Below are 25,147 nucleotides of genomic sequence, written 5' to 3'. Positions count from 1 at the left end.
AACCACAGAGCCTAGGACAGGGGTCTGCAACCTTTAAGACAAAAAGAGCCACTTGGACCCGTTTCCGAAGGAAAAAAAAACTGGGAGCCGCAAAACTCTTCATTATAAAAATAACTTTTTTGTCACTTTTTTTTATTATTTCTTTGTTTGACCCCTCAGAATTACTCCTCCTCATAGAAATAAATGTTAAATTAACAAGTTACCTTTTTGTGTGTGTGTGTTCTTCACTCCCCTTCAAAACAGTGACCAGCGTACATGCCCCCTTTCAATGCAGTGACCAGCGTACATGCCCCTTACAATGTAGTGGGCGGGCGGGCAGGTGACGTCGGGACGGTGCGTGACTAACGCACGCACCGCCTCCATGCGACGTCACAGCCAGTACAGCGCCTGCCACAGTGGGGAGTGTCGGGGCGCACAATGCGCCTCCTCCCCTCACTAGTATGCGCCCTGGAGCCGCGGCAAAGGTGTAAAAGAGCCACATGCGGCTCCGGAGCTGCGGGTTGCTGACCCCTGGCCTAGGACTTGCTGATCAGAAGGTTGGCAGCTCGAATCCCCGCGACGGGGTGAGCTCCCATTGCTCGGTCCCTGCTCCTCCAACCTAGCAGTTCGAAAGCACGTCAAAGTGCAAGTAGATCAATAGGTACCACTCCGGCAGGAAGGTAAACGGCGTTTCTGTGCGCTGCTCTGGTTCGCCAGAAGCGGCTTAGTCATGCTGGCCACATGACCCAGAAGCTGTACGCTGGCTCCCTCGGCCAATAAAGCGAGATAAGCGCCGCAACCCAAGAGTCAGTCACGACTGGACCTAATGGTCAGGGGTCCCTTTACCTTTACCTTACCCTGCCCATCTGGCTGGGCTTCCCCAGCCACTCTGGGCGGCTTCCAACAAAATATTAAAATACAGTAATGCATCAAACATTAAAAGCTTCCCTAAACAGGGCTGCCTTCAGATGTCTGGTAGTTGTTGTTCTCTTTGACATCTGGTGGGAGGGCGTGCCACAGGGCGGGCGCCACCACCGAGAAGGCCCTTTGGTACTTTGCACATGCTCAAGGACACTCTCAGCAGTCAAGCGCCTTGCGAATGGCTCTTATTTAGTTCTGTATCCCGTTTCTACCCCACTTTTTAGTGTTGAAAAAAGGTGGGATGCCTGGCTCTCTCCCATCCCCCTTACAGCAACCCTGCAAGGTAGGAGAGACGGGCGACTGGCTCAAGAACACACCAGCAAGCTCCACGCTGGCCTGAGCAGGACATTACAAACCCTGCCCTCTCCCCGATCCCGGAGCTCTAACCACTTCGCCACACTTCCCCGGGCATCAGGTCTCCCTTTGGGGGCAGGAATGAGCAGCAGCGCCAAGTTCATTCATGCCGCCCAAGGCGCGCGGGGGCGGGGGAAGAAGAGCCCATTGAAGAAATCCGCTCCTCCCGGGGCTGAGTCAGCTCAGACTTTTCAGCCCTGCTGGCTTAACCCCTCCCTGCCCGCGGGAGGGGGGGGGCAAGCGGCTTTTCTCTCTGGCCTTCCAGCGAGGAGGAATGGGGGAGTGGTCTGAGCCTCCCGCTGGCTGGGAAGAAGGAGGAAGAGGAGGAAAAAAAAGGTTGCTGGGCGAGAGGAGGAGTTTGGGTTCCACCTCGCAACTTCTCATCCCTTCCCCCCCCTTTAAACTTTTCTGATTTTTCTTTCTTTCTCTTTCCCCCTTCTATTTCTTTCTTTTCATTCTTCCCAGGAAAGAGGGGGAAAAACCCAAGTTTGCAACTCTCCGGGGGCCATGGCCAAATCTTACGATCACCTCTTCAAGCTGCTCCTGATCGGAGACAGTGGAGTGGGGAAGACGTGCCTGATCATCCGCTTTGCAGAAGACAACTTCAGCGGGACCTATATCAGCACCATCGGTGAGAGGGGTTGGGGGGCGGTGAGGGGGGTTCCAGGGGAATGGGGTGGGCGGTGAGGGGGAGATCTGGGGAAAGGGAGGGGCTCTGTCACCCCCTTGCACCTCGATCTTCAAGGCTTCGCATCCTCCTTCTCCCAGTCCGAATCCCCCAAGACGTTTGTTTGTTTATCCATCAAACGCATCAATATCCCACCTTTTGACGCAAGGGCACGATTCTCTCCCTCCACATTTAAACGCCACAGCAACTCTGAGAGGTAGGTTAGGCGGAGAGGCCAAGTGAGATTTGGGCTGAGTGGGGATTGGAATAAGGTTACCAGATTTTTTTCAATGAATCCGGGGACAATTTCCTACTAAATAGATGGGGACTGATTTGTAAATCCGGGGACTGTCCCGGGAAATGGGGACGTCTGATAACCATAGATTGGAACCCTGGTCTCTCCCAGATGGGAGTTTGACACCCTGACCCATGGGTAGGCAAACTAAGGCCTGGGGGCCGGATCCGGCCCAATCGCCTTCTAAATCCGGCCCACGGACAGTCCAGGAATCAGCGTGTTTTTACATGAGTAGAATGTGCCCTTTTATTTAAAATGCATATCTGGGTTATTTGTAGGGCATAGGAATTTGTTTTGTTTTGTTTTTCCAAAATATAGTCCGGCCCCCCACAAGGTCTGAGGGACAGTGGACCAGCCCCCTGCTGAAAAAGTTTGCTGACCCCTGCATTACACTGCCAGGAGGAATGGGCACCCCCACCCCCCGCTAGTGGCAGAGCTGCACTGTGCATTTAAAGTGCATTTGATGCACATTTGTTATTATTTATGAAATTTATAGGCCACCCTTCGTCAAAAGACGGCTTGTCGGTTTGCAACGCAGAATGCATAACATTGTATCGAGGCAGGTTAAAAATCAAACACAGTTATATTTTATTTATTCCATAAAATTTATACGCCGTCTAATTATAAAAAAATCCCTAAACAAAACGCAAAGAGGTTTACAGAAAGAATTAAACATCATATCGAGGCAGGTTAAAAATCAAAACAACAATAATATAAACAGAGTTATATTTTATTTATTCCATAAAATTTGGACGTAATCTGATGATACAAACCCAAACGAAACTCAAAGCGGTTTACAGAATAAAACTGCAAAATCATCGGTGAAAAAGTTAAGAGCAACTGTTTTAAAACATTCCAAGAAATAATTGAAAGCTTAAAAGTAGATTTTAAGAATTGTTTGAGGTGTTTGGATGGGCTTGCCTAAACAAAGAAGTTTTTGGCAGGTGCTGAAAAGTGTGTGGCGAAGGCACCTGCCTGATATCAATGGGCAGGGAGTTCCAAAGTGCATGTGCTTCCATGCGAAAATATTTTGAGTTCTGACAAATGCGGAAGAGGTACCTGTAATGGTGCCAGTTCCGTTGATTGAAGCGGTTAATGGGGCATGCATGGGGCAAGGTGATCTTGCTGGTAAACTAAGAAGATAAAGCGGTTAAGGGCCTCATGTACTAATAGTAACAGTTTGAACTAGTCCTGTAGAAGAAACACATAATAAAGTACATATTAGAAATACAAGTATACCTGGAGTGTCTCCACACCCGACATTCAGCCCGGACACTGAGGTCCAGTGCCGGGGCCGTCTGGCGGTTCCCTCACTGTGAGAAGCCAAGTTACAGGGAACCAGACAGAGGGCCTTCTCGGTAGTGGCACCTGCCCTGTGGAATGGCCTCCCAGCAGATATCAAGGAAATAAACAACTATCAGACGTTTAGAAGACATCTGAAGGCAGCCGTGTTTAGGGAAGCTTTTTAAGGCTTAATGTTTCACTATGTTTTTATATATGCTGAAAGCCACTCAGAGTGGCAACCCAGTGATGGGTTTTTTAAGATAAATAAATTATTATTATTATTATTATTATTATTATTCTGCATAATAACAACAGCATAAAACATACAGAGGGATAAAATGAGCAGCATTGTATCTGAAAGCACAGCCCACCCAAGGGCACACATACAAAACCTTTCTCTCTGTCCAAACGTCAGGCATAATCTTGGCCACCACAGAAAATGGCAGACCCTCCCAGCCCTCACCCGGGAGCTTCCCTTTCCTCTGCCTGTCTCCCACCCTAAGAGATCTTCACCTCCCTGCTTCTCACCCAGCTCCTTCCACCACCCACCCACCACTTGAAAGCACATGACTTCCTTCAAAGTATCTTGGGAACTGTAGTTTGTGGAGGGCGCTGGGGATCGTAGCTCCTTGAGGTGGGAACTCCAGTTCTCGGGCTGCTTGTTATGAGATGGGTGTTCCTTGGGTGTGCAGATCTTTGGCAGAATCCATGCGACAGGGCGCTCGATTGCCAAGGTATGGGCTTCTCTTAAAAATAGTTTTAAGATTCCAGTCCTCATGGAACTGAATAAACTGGAACTTGGGAAGTAGTCTTTAGTCTTCTTTCTTCTTCTTCTTTGTCCATCACTCGTAGCTGAGTAAGATTGTCTTCCATAAACACGGTTTTAACAATGAGTCCGTATGTCACTGTGGAGGCCAATTCTGGATCCCCACGTCCTTCCACGGTGGGGACATTGGTTCCCTGGCGGGAGTTGATCACGGTGTGGATTTGCCAAGCGTGCCTTCCTCTTAGCACGTTTCTCCCTTGCGTCCTGAGTTCAAGTGTCTTCAAAGCCCATGACACCTTTGGTAAAGGCTGTTCTCCAACTGGAGCACTCGCAGGCCAGTGTTTCCCAGTTGTCAGTGTTTATACTATACAGTACTGTCCGCACTGACTGGCAGCAGCTCTGCAAGGTTTCAGGGAGAGGTCTCTCCAGGTAGAGCTGGGCTGTGTCCTGTGTTCCTAAGAGATGGATGGCCACCTGTCATGGATGCTTTAGCTGAGATTCCGGCATTGCAGGGGGTTGGACTAGATGACCCTCGGGGTCCCTTACAATTCTATGATTCTGTTAGAGTGTGAGCCCATATATGTGTGCGTGAGTAGCTTGACGCCATCTTCCCCCTATCTAGGGATCGACTTCAAAATCCGGACAGTGGACATTGAAGGAAAGAGGATCAAGCTGCAGGTTTGGTATGTGCTTGCGCAAACCTTTCATGAGTCTCTGCCCCCAAGGCGCTTGCAAATCTACATTTTGACAGCAGAGTAGGAGACAGGCAGGAGTCTCCAAATGAGCAGAGGCAGGGAACTCTGTGCTTTTGGTTTATTTCAGTCGGGAGATAAAAGGACTGGGGAGTTTGGGCTTCGGGGGGAAAGTCGAGTTTCAGACAGAGGCATTTGAAGAAAGGAGGTCTGAAAAAGCACCCTTTGGGTTGAGAAAGGAAGACGAAAAAAGCTAAAATGAGGACAGGACAGAGCATGGGTAGGCAAACTAAGGCCCGGGGGCAGGATCCGGCCCAATCACCTTCCAAATCCGGCCTGCAGACAGTCCGGGAATCAGCGTGTTTTTACATGAGTAGAATGTGTCCTTTTATTTAAAATGCATCTCTGAGTTATTTGTGGGGCCTGCCTGGTGTTTTTACATGAGTAGAATATGTGCTTATCTTTAAAATGCATCTCTGGGTTATTTGTGGGGCATAGGAATTCGTTCATCCCCCCCCCCCAATATGGTCTGGCCCCCACAAGATCTGAGGGACAGTGGACCGGCCCCCTGCTGAAAACGTTTGCTGACCCCTGGGATAGAGCTTTATAATGCAATGTGTGGTGTTGGAAAAGTAGAAAGTACAGTGGTACCTTGGTTTAAGAACAGCTTAGTTTATGAACAACTTGGATTAAGAACGCTGCAAACCCGGAAGTAGGTATTTTGGTTTGTGAACTTTGCCTTGGAAGCAGAACATGTTTCGCTTCCTGTTGAGTGAGTTCCATTTGTAAATTGGGTTCCCCCGCTGCTATTGGAAAGCACACCTTGGTTTAAGAACACCTTGGTTTAAGAACGGACTTCCGGAACGGATTAAGTTCATAAACCAAGGTACCACTGTATTTTTAAAAAATATTTCTCTCAAAATGTTCATTTCATCCAAATGAAATTGATCACTTGCAGATTCAGGCTGAACAAAAGTCAGGAGACCCCCTTGCTACCCCCAATGCGTAATTAATTTATTTCATATTATATTGTGGTGCCTGTGATGTGGGTTTGATAGCTGGCTCGTCATCCCCTTTGGGAGTGATGCTCTGCTCAAGCTCAGATGCTCCCAGTTTAACTGGAAACACAGCTCAAAATCCAGCCTGTGTCCAAGATCGGAGGGGAGCAACAGTTTAAAACCAGCGTCCCTCCACTCTTGGGTGCCCAGATGTGATTGAACTATGATTCCCATCATCCTCAACCAGCTTAGCCTGCTGATGAGGGATGATGGGAATTGTAGTCCAACCACATCTTGGGGACCCGAGAGTGGAGGATTTCCTGGTGAAAAGGGGTCCGAGCATCACAACGCCTTCAAAATCTGTGGCAGAGTTTGCTAATGTTATGGGGACTTCCTCTTTAGCTAAAGATTTATATGTATTACTTAAAGGTAAAGGGACCCCTGACCATTAGGTCCTGTTGTGGCCGATTCTGGGGTTGCGGCGTTCATCTTGCTCTATAGGCCAAGGGAGCCGGCGTACAGCTTCCGGGTCATGTGGCCAGCAGGACTAAGCCGCTTCTGGCGAACCAGAGCAGCACACGGAAACGCCGTTTACCTTCCCGCCGGAGCGGTACCTCTTTATCTACTTGCACTTTGACGTGCTTTCGAACTGCTAGGTTGGCAGGAGCAGGGACTGAGCAACGGGAGCTCACCCCATCGCGGGGATTCGAACCGCCGACCTTCTGATTGGCAAGTCCTAGGCTCTGTGGTTTAACCCACAGCGCCACCCGCATCCCACATGTATTACTTAATTTGCTTCAAAATGCAATTAAGGCAGCCTTTAGAGGGCATTGAAAAGGGATCAAGACAAATTCGTGGAGGAGGAGAAGTCTATCAGCTAGACGAGTTAAATGGAACCTCCTGGTTCAGAGGCAGTCTACCTCTGAATATGAATTGCTCTGGCGGGGAGGGGATGAAAAGTAGGGAAGATCTGCTCCTGTGCTTCCCAGAGGCACCTTATATGTCACTGCAACGGACAATGCTGGACTCGAGGAGCCTTTGAGTTTGATTCAGCAGCAAGGCTCTTCCTGCATACGAGGCTTCGGAACGGGTCGGGTGCCGGTGGGAGGAGGTTTCAGATAATGGTCTCTGCCTCTTGCGATTTTGGACTTCTTTCTCTTGTAGGGACACGGCCGGCCAGGAGCGGTTCAAGACCATCACCACAGCCTATTACCGGGGAGCCATGGTATGGAATCCCGACACCCAGCACCCCCTAGCTTCTTGGCTAGGCTGGAATGCCATTACGCGATTGGTGTCAGCAGTGTCAATGCCATTACGCGATTGGTGTCTTCGTAGCCTAGGGAGGGCTCCCTAACATACGGTCAAAAAGGCCAAGATGCAACAAGGCCACCAAGGAAGGATTTTGCCATTGGGGAGAAGCTTATGGCCAGTAAATATGTGTGGGTGTGTTTTAACTGGAATTCTGGGATAAATATACAAACAGCAGGTTTCTTTATTTTTTTGAATTTGCATTTTATTTATTTGTTAACATTCTTATATTACATCGGTAAACGTTGTCATATTACATTACAGGACTTACTATAATTTCCAACATGTATACAAAAATCATATACAAATTTTATATACCTAGAAAGAAAATGAAACAAAACAAAACAAAAAAGAACAAAGAGAAAAAACAAAAACGAACCCCCCCCAAAATCATATACATGCCAACACACTAGACTTCCTGTCTTTCCCATTGTATATTCCTTTTTTACAAATGAATGTACTCTTATTATTGTATATTTCTTTACATATTATCTAATACATTCCTATATTAATATGTGCTCTTAGTCTTATTTCTCAACTCAGTCTCACTCCAACGTCAGTCAAATGCTAGCAGGTTTCTGCAACTTGACCTTGATGTCAGATGGGTAGATTTTTTAATTCGTTTGCTTGCTGCGTTGCCGTTCGTTCTGTTAAAACGCAAGCCAGTATTAACACCCTGTTCCTTCCTAGGGGATTATCCTTGTGTACGACATCACGGATGAGAAATCCTTTGAGAACATCCAAAATTGGATGAAGAGCATTAAGGAAGTGAGTGAGCATGAGGAAAAGTGTGGGGTGGGTGTGGGATGGAGAGGGTCTGTGGCTGGCAGGCACCTACCCTGTTTCCCCTGCTATGGATCCAACATCGCCTTCCGGTAGATGGCGGGAAGGTAGGAGGGCGATGGCACTGTGGGCATGATGACTGTTCTCCCTCCATGGCTGCAGGCAGTGAGGTTGCTGGGAATTGCAAGGAGGGGGAAGAGTGTTGGGATGTGTCCTGGGAGCATAGCTGTCAACCGTCCCTTATTTGGCGGGAAACTCCCTTATCCCAGTGCAGTTTCCCGCTGCTGTCCCTTATTGATGATGTCCATTAAATTTCCTGGGTTTCAAAGGAAGCAGCTCCTCTCCCTCCCTCCCTCCCTGCTGGCCAGGGAGGAGGGAGGCTCCAACTGTGTTGCTTGGCTGCCCAGCCCGCCCCCCTCTGGCCTCCTCTCACCAGCCTTGGTCCCCGGGAGCCCCTCCCCGCCGGGACTGGCGGGAGCCTCTGGTCCTTCTGCCGCCATCCTCCTCGCGGCCGCCGAACTGAGAGTCTCTGCCTGGGGCCTCCCCTCTGCCCATCACCGCCGCTCCCGCTAGGCCATACTGCGACTGTGCCGCCAAAGGACCCGGATGAGATGGGCAGCCTGGCATGGCCTATGAATTGATGAGGAGCCTTGAGAGGAGAGCGAGGGCAACCATAGAGAAGGCAGTTCAGAGAGAGGAGGAAGAGGAGGAGGCGGAGGCGCAGGCAGGTGTTCCAAGGGCTACAAGGGAAGGACCGCAAGCGCTTCTCCCATAGATTTGTAGTGGTAGACTAGCATAGATGGTCTGATCTGCGGGTTTACTTCGGGCGCTATCTCCCCCCCCCCTTCCTCCCGCCCCACCTGATGGAATTGAGAACTGCAGATGGAGCACGAGAGAAAAAATACAGAACTGTAGCAGCATCTTTGTAGCTTGGACTTCGTTTTGCGTGAAAAGTGGTTGCTGCTTGTAGTTATTTAATTGCAGTGTTTCATCAGCTGGTGCCTTGAGCAGCAACCTCTGGAAACGAAGGGCTAAAAACCGGCGCTGCTCTCCCAAATTATCTGGTCCCTTTTAACTTTGTATTTCAGCTGGTTGACTAAAATCCCTTATTTTGGCTGCTGATCCCTTATTTTCGAGGTTGCTGGTCCCTTATTTTCAAATCTGTAAGTTGACAGCTATGCCTGGGAGACGGGGGCAATTGGCAGGCCCCCAGCTGGCTCCAGCCCACCAGCCGGCAGCCGGGCGAACTCCAGTTCTCAGAACAGCATCAAAACTGCAACTCAAGCCTCAGAAACCTTTAGAAACTGAGCATGCAAGCCAGCAGAGATAAGAACTCTTTGCAACGTCAGGGCGGCATATGTAAGCATATTTACAAGCATTTTATTTAGCATCAGGACAAAGGAAAAACATGTCTGCTCCCCTTCGTGTCCAAGCAAAAGCATAAGTGAAAGCTATAGAAGTTCCCAGCAGGCTGTGCTGGAAGTAAACAGACATGTGACATACAACATTCCACACATGTTTTAAGGTGGAATGGAACATCATAATCCTAACAGAGAGTAGGTCTTGCGCCCGGATCCTGCTGGTGGACTTCCCATTGGGGCATCCCCATTGGCCACTAGGAAAACAGGATTCTGGACTAGATGGGCCACTGGTCTGATCCCGCAAGGTTTTTATGAGGATCAGGGTGGGAAAACCTGAAACCTGCCTGGTCAATGTCTGGATCTCTCTGCCCCCCTTTTCTTCTGCAGAACGCTTCGGCCGGCGTAGAGCGCCTCCTGCTGGGGAACAAGTGCGACATGGAAGGCAAACGCAAAGTGCCCCGGGACCGAGCAGAGAAGGTATCTGATGTAGCCAGAGCGACAAACTCAGGCGGGGCAGAGAGACAGGGTGTGGCGGGGAGGAAATGGCGCAAGGGGTCGGGCGCTTGAAGGTTTGAGTGCTGAGCTGAGCAGTTTTCTGGAGCGCCTCACCCCCTCAGTGAAACCTTCCTGCACTCGGATTTAATGGTGAGGTTGGGGAGTTCTTCATAGAGTGATTTGCTCTATGAAGCACTTAAACAGTTTGCCTGGGCTGCCTGCCATCCTGTGTTGGTGCTGCCACCTCTTGGTGGTCACATAAACTGCAGCGTGATGACAGCCTTACATTTTTATGCATATAGGTGTATATCTCCACACCCACACCTATACAGTGGTACCTCAGGTCAAGTACTTAATTTGTTCCGGAGGTCCGTTCTTAACCTGAAACTGTACTTAACCTGAAGCACCATTTTAGCTAATGGGGCCTCCTGCTGCCACTGTGCCGCCGGAGCACGATTTCTGTTCTCATCCTGAAGCAAAGTTCTTAACCCAAGGTACTATTTCTGGGTTAGTGGAGTCTGTAACCTGAAGCGTATGTAACGTGAAGCGTATGTAACCTGAGGTACCACTGTATACATGAAAAAGTAAGGTTGTCATCTATCTATCTATCTGGGTGGGTATAAGTTTTTCAAAGATGAAGCAATAACCAAAGTAACCATTAAGAGGGTCATATGTAAAGAAGTATCAGGAAGCCCAAGCTATGATGTGATCATCCAGGAGGGAATATTAAAAGTCACATTTATTCACCCAAGATAATCTTTCCATCAATTCCTCTGATTCCTTCCTGTTCTTGCACTTGAGCAGCTGTTCAGGTTTTGTAACAAACTGTGTGTGACGGGGGAAGGCTTACGTGTACCCTTTCCTTGCTGTCAGTCAACCAAGCAAGTCTGATGCCTGCCCACCCCTATTCTATGGGGTCAGGAGAAGACTGAGAAGCGTTGTGGGGTGGGTGCAGCAAGGGTTGCCAAAGAGTTGGCGTTAGGACAGGTTCCCCGCCCCCCATTCCAAGTATCCCATTTCTTTCCCAACAGCTATCCAAGGAGCACGGGATCAGGTTTTTTGAGACGAGTGCGAAATCCAGCTTGAACGTAGAAGAGGTGAGTGGCGAGAAACTCTCATTTATTTCAGCATTTTGCTGCTGCATTTCAGGGCTACATCACTGCAGCTTCTGCATAAAAGAAGTGTGTGTGGTGTCTATAGAGTCGGTAGCAGGAAATGGGGACCCTGAGGTCCTCTAGGTGTGGTTGGACTCCAGCTCCCATCATTCGTGACCATTGGGCCATGCTGGCTGGGGATGATGGGAGCTGTAGTCTTAACAACACGTTTTCTGCATCCCTGCTTTGTTATCTCCATAAGTGCATTTGGTGCGTGATCCCTGATTGGTTGGGATGTGATTGGACCCAGGGCCCAAAGGAAGGAACCTAGATCCCTGCAGCTGTTTCTAGCGGATCACAGCTCCCATAATCTTTGACCATTGACTGCGCTGGCTGATGGGAGTCCATCAACAATTGGAGAGCTGCCTAGGGGGCCACCCCACACTCCCAGAAACACAACACAAACATTGATATGTGCTTCATTCATAAGGCACCTGGTTCTTCAGGGGCACAGTTCCCTCATTCAGGACCAGGAAGTCCTCCGTACCTGCCTGCCCCGTCCCCCAAAATCAGTACTTCTGTCTTGTCAGGATTCAACCTCAATCTGTTAACCGCCATCCATCCTCCAACTGCCTCCAGACACTCACACAGGACCTTCACCGCCTTCACTGGTTCCGATTTGAAAGAGAGGTAGAGCTGGGTATCATCCGCATATTGATTGACACCCAGCCCAACCCCCCTAAAGATCTCTCCCAGAGGCTGCATGTAGATGTTGAAAAGCATGGGGGAGAGGACGCAACCCTGAGGCACCCCACAAGTGAGAGCCCAGGGGTCTGAACACTCATCCCCCCAACACCACTTTCTGAACACGGCCCAGAAGGAAGGCCCACTGTATAGCAGTGCCCCCAGCTCCTCTAGATGGTCCAGAAGGATGTTATGGTCAATGGAGGGCTTCCCTCCTCCCAAAGAGTGACTGGGCTGTTTAAATGGGAGCAAAGGAAGGCCTACCTCACAGGAGTGTTGTGAAGGCATTTTTTGCATGTTAAAATAATAAACGAATGTGACAGAGGTCAGATGGAGACTCATCTCTGTTTCTCCCCTTCAGGCTTTCAGCACGTTGGCCCGGGACATACTTCTGAAATCAAGCAAAAAATCGGTGAGGAATCTGTGAGAAAGGGGCTGGGTTTTTTTGGGGGGGGGGGACTTCCCTGAGCAGGGGTGTGATGGTTCAGGGTTTGGACAGCTAGCCTGACGAAGGAGGGGAAGAGGTGGATGAGAAATCTGAAGTCACTGGGTGGCTGGGGCCTATCAGAGCCAGTGGTGGACTTGGGTAATAGATTAGGGTTACCAGATGTCCCGGGGACAGTCCCTGGATTTGCAAATCTGTCCCTGGACAAATTCCATCCCCAGAATGTCCCCAGATTTGCAAACCCGTCCCCGGGAAACGTGGCACCGGCAGCCTCAGCAGCCCGGAGCCAGCCTGGTAGCGCAGTTGGCTCTGGCTGGCTCCAGGAGCTGCTCGCTGCCCTCTGCTGTAGCACCTGCCATTTTTCCTTGCCGAAACTTCTGGCAAGGAAAAATGGTGGGCACCACGGCAGTGAGCAGCTGAAGCCAGCCAGAGCGAACTGTGCTACCAGGCTAACTCTAGGCTGCTGACTGCCACTGCCGAAGGGGAACTGGGGACGTCCGGCGGTACAGATCTCCGGTGCCCTTCCTCCTTTGTTTTGACTGATCGGGGGAGGCTCGGGAATTGCAGGCGGGCAGCCGTTGCCCAGTTTTTTAAAAACTCTGCACATTTATGTTTCACAAGGTGCGAAAGAAGGGGTGGCAGAGAAACCCTTCGCCTTGCACCCGTCCTGGTCAACGGCTGCCCGCCCGCGACTCCCAAGCCTCCCCCGATCTGTCAAAACAAAGGGAGAAGGGGGAAGGAGATCGGGGAAAGCTTGGGAGTCACAGCCAGGTGGCGTGCCATTGCCCAGTTTTTTAAAAACTCTTTGCATTTTATGTTTCACAGGGTGCAAAAGAAGGGCTTTGCACCTTTATACAATATGCATGTGTGCTTGGGCCCAGGGTCTTTTGCCTCACCATCCCCACTACTGAGTCCCTGTTGCTACTCAGCTTCAAAAAAAAAAAAAAAAAAAAAAAAGGTGTCCATGAATTCATTGAAAAAAATCTGGTAACCATATAATAGATGCCAAAATTTGACGCCCCACCTTGTGCGACCTTCCCAAAGCCAGCTAAGAGAGGCACCAGATTTTGGGAAGGAGGCACGAGAGTCTGGCGGGGTCCTAGAGCCAACCCTCTTCCCAAAGCTGGGAAAATGCTAACTAGGCTTTGAGAAGGAGCAAACAGACAGTATGACCCTGTCAGAGCCTCAAGCCTCCTTTCCCAAAAACCATGGAGGGCAGAGCACAGCCATTGTGGCTAGCAGCTGCTGATAGGTTTTCCCTCCTCCTCCTCCTGTGGATTTGTCCATTGCCATCCAAGCTGGTGGCTGTCCTCACCTCCAGTGGCAGCGAGTTCCACAGTTCAACGACGTGCTCTGTGTAATAGTACTTCCTACCCTATTGTCCGTCTCTCCTCTCCTCCAGGCTCAGCACGTCAAAGGCCCTTTGGAGCTGAAAGCATCACAGAAAAGCAGCAGTAAATGTTTGGTGGTGTAGCGGCGACTGTCCCGTCCCGTCACTCCTCTGCCTTGTCGTAGGACGTACCCCTTTCGCCATTTACGCTCCAAATGCCTCCGCTTTCTTCCACGAAGCTCAGAAACCCTTCCGGGCGGGACCCCGGGAGTGGGGGCTGACGGCAGGTGGGGCTCGCAGGCCGAGACCTCCCTCTCTTCCCCCTTTTGCGTCCCCACATTCCTTAGCTGTAGGGAATATAGACCATTTGGAAGGGATCTTGCCCGAGGGATGTGGGTCTAGGGTTGCCAGAACTCCTCTGGCGGTGACCCCAATTCTCCAGGGTCGCCTGGGCCCCTTCCAGGCAGCAGAGAAGGCCTTAGATGGGCGATAGTGCCTTAAAAAAAAAAAGCTATTTTTTAATTCAGAAAACTACGTGTGCAGCTTCCAAGTTTCAGCTTGGCAGGAGCCATCTGCAGATAACTGCATATTGCTCCCAATTAACCTCCGTCTCCAGGGCTCAGTGGTGGAAGTGCAGAGGAAGAACCCCCAGGGCCCGTCCCTAGGTCTCAGGTTTAGACCCTGAAATATTAGGGTCTGGGATGCTCCCGACCTGGCATACCTATGGGGGAACCACTACCAAGATAATGGAGGGAATTACATTTTGGGGGTGAAGCTGGGGGCTTGGCTGCAGTGGAGCCAGAATGCACTGGGGCCGCCATGAACCACAGAATTTGGAAGCGACTCAAAGGGTCATCTAAGTCCAACCCCTGGACTTTTTTGAGTTGGGGGGGGGGCACTACAGGATGCCGACACTTTCCCCATAACCAGCCTATTCCCGGGAGAATGTGTTCGCCCTGTAATGCAACTTCTTGCTCGTAAGAAGGGATCTCATTGCCCCAGCCCAACATCCCGTGAGGAAGCCTTACCCTCTGCCCCCACAGCCCCCCCCCACATTACACAGCAGCCTGGAAATGTGCCCCCAGAAACTCCCCCTCCAGAAAAGACCCACACAACATTCCACATGTGCCTCTTAGTTATTATTATTAATTTTGTTCGGGAACCCTTTGAACAGTATTAAAATGTTTGCCATGATTTCTGAATGTCTCCTGTACTAAATGTGGCAGGCCTTGCGAGAGTCGGCCTGGCCGGTGGGGAGGGGGGCGGGGAGTGCCTTCTGTCGCATGGCATACAGAACCCAAGAGATTAAAAAGTGGGGGTTCTTGTGGGGGGACGGGAGCTCTTGCTGTGTCCCTTAAGAGAGGTGCCACGTACCGCACGATCTGCACTTGGAAGACTTCAAATCTTGCAGCACTTACATTTTGGATTTCCCTGCCTCTTGTCAGGCGCCTTCACTCTGCTGTTTTGGGCGCCAGCTAAAAACATTTTTTGTTTAGACTCACGGCGGTTCTCAACCTGTGGGTCCCCAGATGTTGTTGGATTACAACTCCCATCATCCCTGAGCTCTGGCCTTGCTAGCTAGGGGTGATGAGAGTTGTAGTCCAACATCTGGGGACCCACAGGTTGAGAAAGGCTGATTTAGAGCATCGTACCCAGATATGTAGAACACTGGTGCGTGTTTCAATCTTTTTAGTTTATTGCCGGTTTTAATTTTTTTAAGATTGTTTCAAACACTGTACTGTAGTTGTTTTTAGCTTTTTTTTAAAACCGATAATCTTTGTGAACCTCTTTGAGGTTTATTTTACGATCAAGCAAGTGTATAATTTTTTATGAAAGTAGGAAATAATAAAACAAAAATGCATCTTTAGTCATAGCCACGCTATATATTCAAAGCTATTGCAGCGCACATGGAATGCACATGACTTCTACAAAAAAATAACAAAAATTGTGGGAATTATAGTTCACCCCCACAGAACTACAATTCCCAGCACCTTTTAACGAACTACAGCTCCTGGAATTCTTTGGGGGAAAGCCGTGTGTTGAATGCACTTTAAATGTATGGTTTGGGCATGATGCCCGTTCTCTATCCTGTTGCAGTGACTTTTCCTAGGCCTTTCCCACAGGTATCCCATTTTTAATTCTCCATGTTTTTAATTCTCCATGTCCCTGAGAAGGACAGATGTTCTTGGGCTCCAATTCCCATCTGCCCCAGCAAACATGGCCAGTGATCAGGGGGTCATAGAACATGCTCTCACCCACTGAGCTATGGAGGGATGGTGTGAGTTGTGGTTTGGCAACACCAGGAGGTCCACAGATTCCTCATACCTGTCCTCAGCCAAACGGGGATGGTGCATTAATGCATTTGCGCAGGTGTAAGACAGGGACGCGGGTGGCGCTGTGGGTTAAACCACAGAGCCTAGGGCTTGCCGATCAGAAGGTCGGCAGTTCAAATCCCCGCGACGGGGTGATCTCCCGTTGCTCGGTCCCTGTTCCTGCCAACCTAGCAGTTCGAAAGCACGTCAAAGTGCAAGTAGATAAATAGGTACCGCTCCGGCAGGAAGGTAAACGGCGTTTCTGTGCGCTGCTCTGGTTCGCCAGAAGCAGCTTAGTCCTGCTGGCCACATGACCCGGAAGCTGTACGCCGGCTCCCTCGGCCAATAAAGCGAGATGAGCACCGCAACCCCAGAGTCGTCCGCCACTGGACCTAATGGTCAGGGGTCCCTTTACCTTTAAGACAGGGATGGGGAGCCTGTGGCATTCTAGATGTGGTTGGAGTCCGGCTCCCATCTTCCCTTTTCTGCAGTGGCTCCCGTGAGCGAAACGCTGTCCCTAGAAAGGCCTCCTGGCACTGTCATTGCATGTCTTTAGGAGCCAGGCGAAAACAAGGAAGGAGGGAATGGAGTACCTTGGGAAGGTCACAGCTGGCTGGCTGGCACCCCGAAAGGAGCAGGCCACATACTGCAACGTTTCTTGCACGCCCCACATCCATTCCACAAAAGGAATGGCGGCATTACTGAGTCAGACCATTGGCTTACCTAGCTCAGCACTGTCTACACAGACAGGCAGCAGCTCTCCAGGGTTTCAGGAAGGGGATCTTCCCAGCCCTACCCGGAGATGCCGTTGGGGATCAAACCCAGAACTTTCTGCATGCAAAGCAGATGCCCTACCACTCAGCTCCAGCCCTGCCCTCAAATATAATAGTATGATTCTAGTCCACATGGTTCTGAGTGAATAAAGGGCTGATTTAAAGAGGGGCATAGCAATTACCCCATTGGTCCATCTTCCTTGGTATCGTCTACACTGACTAGCAGCATCTCTTTGACGCTTCAGACGGCGGGCAGGACAATCAATCATTCTTTATTATGGTCAAAGACCAGACAGCAAAGTTAACAACAGCAGGGTGTCCTTTCCCAGCCTGACCTGATGCTACAGGAGGCTTTGTCCTGCAGATCTTAATATCCAGGCAGCTTCTAAAAGAGACAACTTATAGAGAGCATTTCGCCAAGCAGAGAATGCTTGTACAGTGGTACCTCGGGTTAAGAACTTAATTCGTTCCAGAGGTCCGTTCTTAACCTGAAACTGTTCTTAACCTGAAGCACCACTTTAGCTAATGGGGCCTCCTGCTGCTGCCACACGATTTCTGTTCTCATCCTGAAGCAAAGTTCTTAACCTGAGGTACTATTTCTGGGTTAGCGGAGTCTGTAACCTGAAGCGTCTGTAACCTGAAGCGTCTGTAACCCGAGGTGCCACTGTATATTCATTCCCAATGCCCAATCACTGTTGTTTAAGGCAGCTATTTTGCCTGTTGCGTTTTGAAAAGTGTTGGCCCAAACTAGTTTATCGGTGCAGCGTTTAAAAACTAGCCATAGTCAACAAGGATCCACCAACAACATACAAATCAATGTGCTTTACTTGACCCAACAATCCATCCAGAGCCAGTGTGGTGTAATGGTTAAGAGTGGTAGACTCCTAATCTGGGGAACGGGGTTCGCGTCTCCGCTCCTCCACATGCAGCTGTTGGGTGACCTTGGGCTAGTCACACTTCTTTGGAGTCTCTCAGCCCCACTCACCTCACAGAGTGTTTGTTGTGGGGGAGGAAGGGAAAGGAGATTGTTAGCCGCTTTGAGACTCCTTCGGGTAGTGATAAAGCGGGATATCAGATCCAAACTCCTCTTCTTCTTCTTCCTCCCCCCAACTCCAAACATGCAAGCAAATCTTACTGCAGTTAACCAAAGGCAATCAATCACACCCTGCTGCCCTCCCACTCTATTATGTCAAATAAACAAACTAGCCCTAGTCAATCTGAGCTGGGACAGCCATCTTGGGGAAGCGTCTCCTGCTAATGTATACAGAAACGACAAGATATAAAGGGATGCAATATGAAGAGTGAAAAAGAATACACATTTCCTGACTTCTATCCTTAACTACGGATTGCTATGATGACTCATTTTAAAATAATAGTAATACAAACGATCGAAGTGGTTATAATCGAATACGTAAGCAATTGTGAAAGTAAATGTGCTCAAATTACAATAAAAAATAGAACATGTGCTTCAATACATCGGTATGCTGTATGAAATTCATGAAACACTTTCAGAGGCACTTCGTTCTTCTGTCCGACGCTGTCTGGCCCAAGCGTATTTCTCTGTAGATCTGATCTTGTTCAACAGCTGCTTATTGCTTAAGAGATAGGCATGAAATTCCTTGCAAGTAACGTGCTTGTAATTATATTGCAGTAGCACCATGCTTCGCAGCGAGTCCAAGGATAAGTTGCCTCTCTCTTTGCTCAGAGAGAAAGATAACCCCGCGTTTGCAGGATGCGACGCGAGGGCAAAAAAACCCTGGGCCATCTTCAAAAGTTCCGAGTGGCACATAACGCTTTTGGAAGTCTCAAAGTACTTGGTCCATTTCTGGTGTGCCTGGAGCTTAATGAACTCATCGTCGCCTTTAAACTGATCCACAAACTTCTCGAGGTTGCAGAATTGATCGAAGCACTTCCCCTCATCTATGGACACATCCCTGTCCAGGAGAAACTTTATGGAAGGTCCTACTTTGTCCCACTCTAGCGACTCACTAAGAGACATCCACATGAAGCATGAAAACTCCTTCATGGGCTCCATCCATTTTTCCAGATACTCTATGCAGCTGTCATAGAAGCTATTGACCTCTGTGCAGAATTTGTCACACTCCGCGCCGAGACCCGCCTCACGCTTCTCTTTCAGAAGGCTCTTGACCTTGAGGGACATGAAGCTGTTGCTCCTGCGCTCAGCGAGCATGTTCTGGACACAAAGCAGAACTTGCAGAATCTCCACAACCGAATTATTCTCCCTTTCGAGTTCTAAAACGTAGGAGTGAAACATACTCATAAGAGACTGCAGGTGCAGTAAGTAAGCTTCACTAAGCTCATGCTCAAAAAACTCCTGCAACACTGTTGGCGGTTTATTCTGCGAGAGGAAAAAGGCCTTGACGGCTGGAAACACGTGAATGAGTCTAGTGATGCCTTGAAAGGACGACAACCAGCGTGTTTTGCTGTGGGACAGCAGCTTTTTGTATTCAGTGTCCACGAATTCACAGTACTCCTTTAACTGCTCCGTTTGGACTCTATAGATATGAAAATACTGGTATATCTTGAAAATGATGCTCTCAACGTCGACGTCCAACGTGTCTGCTGCCTGATGGACACAGTTATTCAAAATGTGCGCTGGACATCCCACACCAATTGAAGTTTTGTTATCCAGCTCACTCTTCGACTTTGCAAACACACTCCCCCCTTCTGAATCCTGCTGTGTCCCTCCAAACATTGTGTTGCAGTTGTCACCTGTGAACGCTATGCATTTCTTTAGCAGTCCTTTACTCTCAAGAGTTTCCTTCACGTACGAAAAGATTGTATCTGCACTCTCGTTGGGTTGGCTTTTCATTTCAATTATTTTGGACTGCAAACCGCCACTTTTCCAGTCAAAATACTGAATAACTATTGCAACCACCTTGACCGGACCGTGGTTATTCGCGTCAGTAGAAACGCCACAATAACCTATTTCGTTTTCTTCAAGGCTTTTCAGAATGTTTTCCAAACAATCGGGAGCCAGTACAGAATTTACAATTGCCTCCGTCTTGGTTTTTGCACTTGAAAACTTCCTCGCAATATCGGAATCCGGGAACATTGTCTTCAAGAGGCCTGATGTGCATGTCATCACGTTATAACTGTGGTGGTGTTTGACGGTGTGAAAAGCGAAAGTCCCTTCTGCTGCGGTCACTTCATCTTCCCATTTGCTGTTACAGGGTTTTACCAAAACGTTTGCCAATTTTGCTGAAGAAGCTTCTCCTCGAATTGCTATTTTGTGTTTCTCGGAGTCCATGTGCGATTGCAGGTCGCGTCCTCCTTTATGTGCCACAGAGACGAACGTACCCGGTCTACATACCAGGCATTCACCTTCGAAGTCATCCCTACCTCTTCTGAAACAGGTATACTTCCTCTGTAGCTCAACAGAAAATCTACATTTTCTTTTCGGCATTTTGTCACGTAAGAAGCACAGCACGTAGAAAAAACCATTAAGGAAGGTGGCGAAAGACTAAACGGAACTTGGAACTGGAAGTTAACACCGTACAGCATTGCCTCCTATAACAGAGCGAAGAGCCCTACAAAAGAATACAAGACAGAAAATTACTGACTGAGCAATTCATGTATCCTTCAGGAAAAAGACTAGAACCCTCGGAATTCCGATGTGTAGTATTATTTTTCACTTTTATATCCCACCCTTTCACCAAAGCATTCACTGTGATGTGGATGGGTAAGGGAGCAAACCTGTGAGGAAGGCTGGTGCATGGTCCTGTGTAGAGCTTTGAAGGGTACAAATTCGCTTCTTCCCAGCACATCTAGGGATCCAAGGTTGAGGACGCCTGGCCTAAAGAAACCAAATACATAATTTAAAAAGGGGGAAAAAACACACCTGAAAACCTATAAAACAGCAATAGAAAGGCACATACAATCAAAGAGAAATCCAGAGGATTCACACATGTAAAACAGAGTTCAATCTTATGGGTCTGGGAAAGCCTGGCGGAAAAGAAGCTTTCGCAAAACACGTGAACCAAATGACGGCTGCTTCATCGTGTATGGCAAAGGGAAGGGCATTCCACAATCTAGTGACAACACCGTAAAAAACATGACCTGTTATTCAGCTAAAGGGCCTGTACCACAGCTTTCCAAACTTTCCATGTTGGTGACACACTTTTTAGACGTGCTTCATTTTGTGGCACAGTGAATCAGTTTTACTAGCAAACGGGGGGTTAAACAAACCCCTTTTGCAGGGAGCATTCACGCGACACACCTACACACTGCAGCTGACACACTAAAGTGTCGCGACACAGTTTGGAAAGCTCTGGCGTACACACATGCCGATCAAAACAAACTTGGTTCTAGACAGAGACATCTTCAAATACACCACCACTTCACGCAGAATACTGTGGACCTAAGCTTGCCTTGCTACACACTTATCTTGGGCAACAACGAGGCAACGTATCATCATTATCCTTAGAATTTATTATTTATACCCCGCCCATCTGATTGGGTTTCCCCAGACACTCTGGGCGGCTTCCAGCAGAACACTAAAATACAAAACCTATTAAAAACATTAAAAGCTTCCCTAAACAGGACTGCCTTCAGATGTCTTCTAAAAGTCTGATAGTTGTTCTTCTCTTTGGGAAGAGCAGTTGGTCTCTGCTGGGAGGGCATTCCACAGGACGGGTGCCACCACCGAGAAGGCCCTCTGCCTGGTTCCCTGAAACTTGGCTTTTCGCAGCAAGGGAACCGCCAGAAGGCCCTTGGCTTCTGGGCAGAACGATGTGGGTGGAGACGCTCCTTCAGGTATACTGGGCCGAGGCCATTTAGGGCTGTCTGCCACTGGGTGGCATAGCATAGGCATACATCCGCCAACTCCTCCCCAGCTACTGATAAACCCCCTTAAGGAGAGCCAGTATGGTGTAGTGGTTAAGAGCGGTAGTCTCGTAATCTGGGGAACCGGGTTCGCGTCTCCGCTCCTCCACATGCAGCTGCTGGGTGACCTTGGGCCAGTCACACTTCTCTGAAGTCTCTCAGCCCCACTCACCTCAGAGAGTGTTTGTTGTGGGGGAGGGAGGGAAAGGAGAATGTTAGCCGCTCTGAGACTCCTTCGGGTAGTGATAAAGCGGGATATCAAATCTCAAACTCTTCTTAAAAGTTATAGCTGTCCTCTATGTAATGCCACACATAGGGGCAAGCCCCATTCTACTGCCAACCCCTCTCCTGCTATCAATGCCCCCCCAAGAACAAGCTACTGAACACCACCTGCCTTGGTCAGGCGGGTCTTAGCACCCTAGACCATCACCCTCCCAATTCCCAAGTGGCGAGGCGCTGGGGGAGGGCAGGGCAAAGAAGCCCACCTCCCACTCTACAGTTGCCACCTGTCCTGTATAATACAGGATTGTCCCGTATTTCAATGTAAAACTCTGTGTCCTGTAGGGATAGTTTTGTCCTGTATTTCAGCTCTCTTTTCTCCGCCAAGTTAGGGATCCCCTCAAATTCAGTGTCTGAAAGGGTGTGTGAAAGGTCATGTATTTAAGCTCTGGGTAGCCAAGCGCAGGTAGATTGACAAATCCGCGTCTATGCGCTGTGACAAATTCCAGAGGGGCCATCCTGTTAGGCTGCAGTGGATTGTAATGGGTTGCTCTGAAATCACTTCAGCACCAGATTTTTTTGGGGGGCCGGATTTAGGTTTGATGAGGTCCTAAGCTACTGAAGGTAATGGGGCCCTTTATACCGTATTTTTCACCCTATAGGACGCACCGTCCCATAAGGCGCACCTAGTTTTTTGGGGGGGAAATAAAGGGGAAAAAATTATTTCCCCCCCCAGGCGCGGAGCTGGGGCGGGGGAAGCCTGAGCTTCCCCCGACCCCAGAACAGGCAACTCTCCACAAGGCGCGGGAGCCCGGCTACTGGAAGGAATTTTTATTTTTTATTAAAATGATGCTTTATTCATAACAAACTTAATAATGCAAACACATTGGCATTTGGTAATCACAAAAGTTCCTTTAGAAACACGATTTACAAAGACTCATAATTTTTTGGGGGGGGGCGGCACAAGAGCATAGCCGTCAACTTTTCCCTTTTCTTGCGGGGAATCCTTTTCAGAATAAGGGAATTTCCCTTAAAAAAAGGGAAATGTTGACAGCTATGCTCAAGAGAGTGGGGCTTGTTTAGATTATACGGGACTGGAATGCCCCCCTCCCGCACCTCCCTGTCCTGTATTTTTCTAGGACACCAGTGGCGACCCTACCCTCCTCCTCCTCGGAACCCCACCACCGCCCTCCACCTCTTCATCGCCCCTGCCACGCATGATCGTAGCCAGGATTACTTTTGGGGGGGCAGAACCTCTGTCTGCTATGCATTTTTATTGATCTTTATTGATTTGGGGGGATGGGCAGCTGCCTCTTCCCCCTCCCGCCTCCCCAGCTAACCCGGGGCTCCAGCCAGCCCTTCTTCACCACCAGCCCCAGGCCCGACCCACCCACCTGCCCACCTCCGCCACCCGCCGTTAGAGGCGCCATCGTCACCCCTCCGCCGCCGCCGCCGCCGCCGCCACGTGCAAGAACAGGACCCCGCGCCCTCGCAGCGCCGCCTCTCGGACACGTCATTTCAGCGCGACTCCAGAGGCGCAGCGTCCGCTTCGACGTCGGAAGTGGGGAAAAGAAAGCGGCGTGAAATAAGTCGCGGGCGGAGTGAGAAAAGTCCCCGGCGGAAGAATGGGAAAATGGCCGCTTCAGAGGGGGCTGATGATGCACAGCTTGCAGAACATGATGGGCCCAAGGGAAACAACACCTAACCGTGGTTTGCTTTCCTTACCTCTATGTGCAATCCACTTTTGTTGTTGTTTAGTCGTTTAGTCATGTCCGACTCTTCGTGATCATGGAGCCCAAGACAGTAAAACCTCTCACTGCCTCCATTTCTTAGAATCATAGAATCATAGAGTTGGAAGAGACCACAAGGGCCATCGAGTCCAACCCCCTGCCAAGCAGGAAACACCATCAGAGCACTCCTGACATATGGTTGTCAAGCCTCTGCTTAAAGACCTCCAAAGAAGGAGACTTCACCACACTCCTTGGCAGCAAATTCCACTGTCGAACAGCTCTTACTGTCAGGAAGTTCTTCCTAATGTTTAGGTGGAATCTTCTTTCTTGTAGTTTGGATCCATTGCTCCGTGTCCGCTTCTCTGGAGCAGCAGAAAACAACCTTTCTCCCTCCTCTATGTGACATCCTTTTATATATTTGAACATGGCTATCATATCACCCCTTAACCTCCTCTTCTCCAGGCTAAACATGCCCAGCTCTCTTAGCCGTTCCTCATAAGGCATCGTTTCCAGGCCTTTGACCATTTTGGTTGCCCTCCTCTGGACACGTTCCAGTTTGTCAGTGTCCTTCTTGAATTGTGGTGCCCAGAACTGGACACAGTACTCCAGGTGAGGTCTGACCAGAGCAGAATACAGTGGCACTATTACTTCCCTTGATCTAGATGCTATACTCCTATTGATGAGGCCCAGAATTGCATTGGCTTTTTTAGCTGTCGTGTCACACTGTTGGCTCATGTCAAGTTTGTGGTCAACCACAAACTTGGTTTGTGGTCTTCCCCTTCTATTTGTCTGGAGGTGATGGGACCAGTGGCCATGATCTTCTTTTTTTGTTGTTGAGCTTCAAACCATATTTTGCGCTCTCCTCTTTCACCCTCATTAAAAGATTCTTTAATTCATCCTCACTTTCTGCCATCAATGTTGTGTCATCTGCATATCTGAGGTGGTTGATATTTCTTCCAGCAATCTTAATTCCACTTTAGCATTATGTAAAAGGGTGGATTTATAACAGGCATAGGCAAACTCAGCCCTCCAGATGGTTTGGGACTACAACTCCCATGATCCCTAGCTAACAAGACTAGTAGTCAGGTATGATGGGAATTGTAGTCCCAAAACATCTGGAGGGCTGAGGTTGCCTATGCCTGATTTACAACCTCCAGCTTCTAGGCTTCACAAGTATATCATGCCTCTACACACAAGACGTAGCTTGGCAAGTTAAACCAGTTTCACTGTATGTTTGGAAGGGTTTCCATCCCCCCACCTTTTCCCTTTTCCCTGTCCGTCTGTCTCCCTCGTGGGAGGCGTTTCAAGAAGGTCAGATCGGCAGGCAGATTCGGGTCTCGCAGGAGTTTCTTTGTTTAATTCAGGCATCCCCAAACTAGGCCCTTCAGATGTTTTTTGGGACTACAATTCCCATCATCCCTGACCACTGGTCCCGTTAGCTAGGGATGATGGGAGTTGTAGTCCCAAAACATCTGGAGGGCCGAGTTTGGGGATGCCTGGTTTAATTCCTTTATTGCAAAACAATTTACATAAAACATAAACCAAAAAGCAACACAAACAAACCATAGACACTAACGGTAACAACATATCGTTTGACATTACACACACTTCCGATTCACCTCATTGTACTTTTTACGCATTGTTGGTCTATACGCACTTCTTGTTTTTTCCTGTTACATACCAAGAGAAATTTTTGCTTTTATAATTTCCTTGTAATTCAAGATTCATTCTAAATCTGTCAGGAGATTTGCA

The 25,147-nt window shown here is 49.0% G+C and overlaps 2 protein-coding genes across 3 annotated transcripts; one reads left to right on the top strand and one right to left on the bottom strand.

Annotated features, from left to right (window-relative positions):
- The first annotated feature begins 1,430 nt into the window (after nt 1-1,430).
- On the top strand, nt 1,431-15,668 carry RAB13 (RAB13, member RAS oncogene family). Its single transcript, XM_080984878.1, has 9 exons — nt 1,431-1,590; nt 1,720-1,885; nt 4,889-4,949; nt 7,121-7,181; nt 7,955-8,032; nt 9,796-9,885; nt 10,935-11,000; nt 12,103-12,153; nt 13,589-15,668. The coding sequence occupies exons 2-9, from the start codon at nt 1,762-1,764 to the stop codon at nt 13,658-13,660; spliced, it is 603 nt and encodes a 200-aa protein (XP_080841004.1). The 5' UTR covers nt 1,431-1,590; nt 1,720-1,761; the 3' UTR covers nt 13,661-15,668.
- Nucleotides 15,669-17,408: 1,740 nt separating this feature from the next.
- Nucleotides 17,409-23,180, bottom strand: LOC308464930 (uncharacterized protein). Of its 2 annotated transcripts, none has more exons than XM_080984635.1 (3): nt 23,068-23,180; nt 20,319-20,418; nt 17,409-20,152 (listed from the first exon to the last, which is right to left on the bottom strand). In XM_080984635.1, exon 3 carries the CDS (start codon nt 20,026-20,028, stop codon nt 18,097-18,099), a length of 1,932 nt encoding a protein of 643 aa, XP_080840761.1. In that variant the 5' UTR covers nt 20,029-20,152; nt 20,319-20,418; nt 23,068-23,180; the 3' UTR covers nt 17,409-18,096. The 2 variants fall into 2 exon arrangements, with proteins under 2 accessions (XP_080840761.1, XP_080840762.1); XM_080984636.1 differs by having other exon boundaries at nt 23,060-23,160.
- Nucleotides 23,181-25,147: the final 1,967 nt, after the last annotated feature.

Source organism: Podarcis pityusensis (assembly GCF_964106645.2).
Source record: "Podarcis pityusensis genome assembly, chromosome: 16".
Lineage (NCBI taxonomy): Eukaryota > Metazoa > Chordata > Lepidosauria > Squamata > Lacertidae > Podarcis > Podarcis pityusensis.
This window is presented reverse-complemented; position numbering and strand designations above follow the sequence as displayed.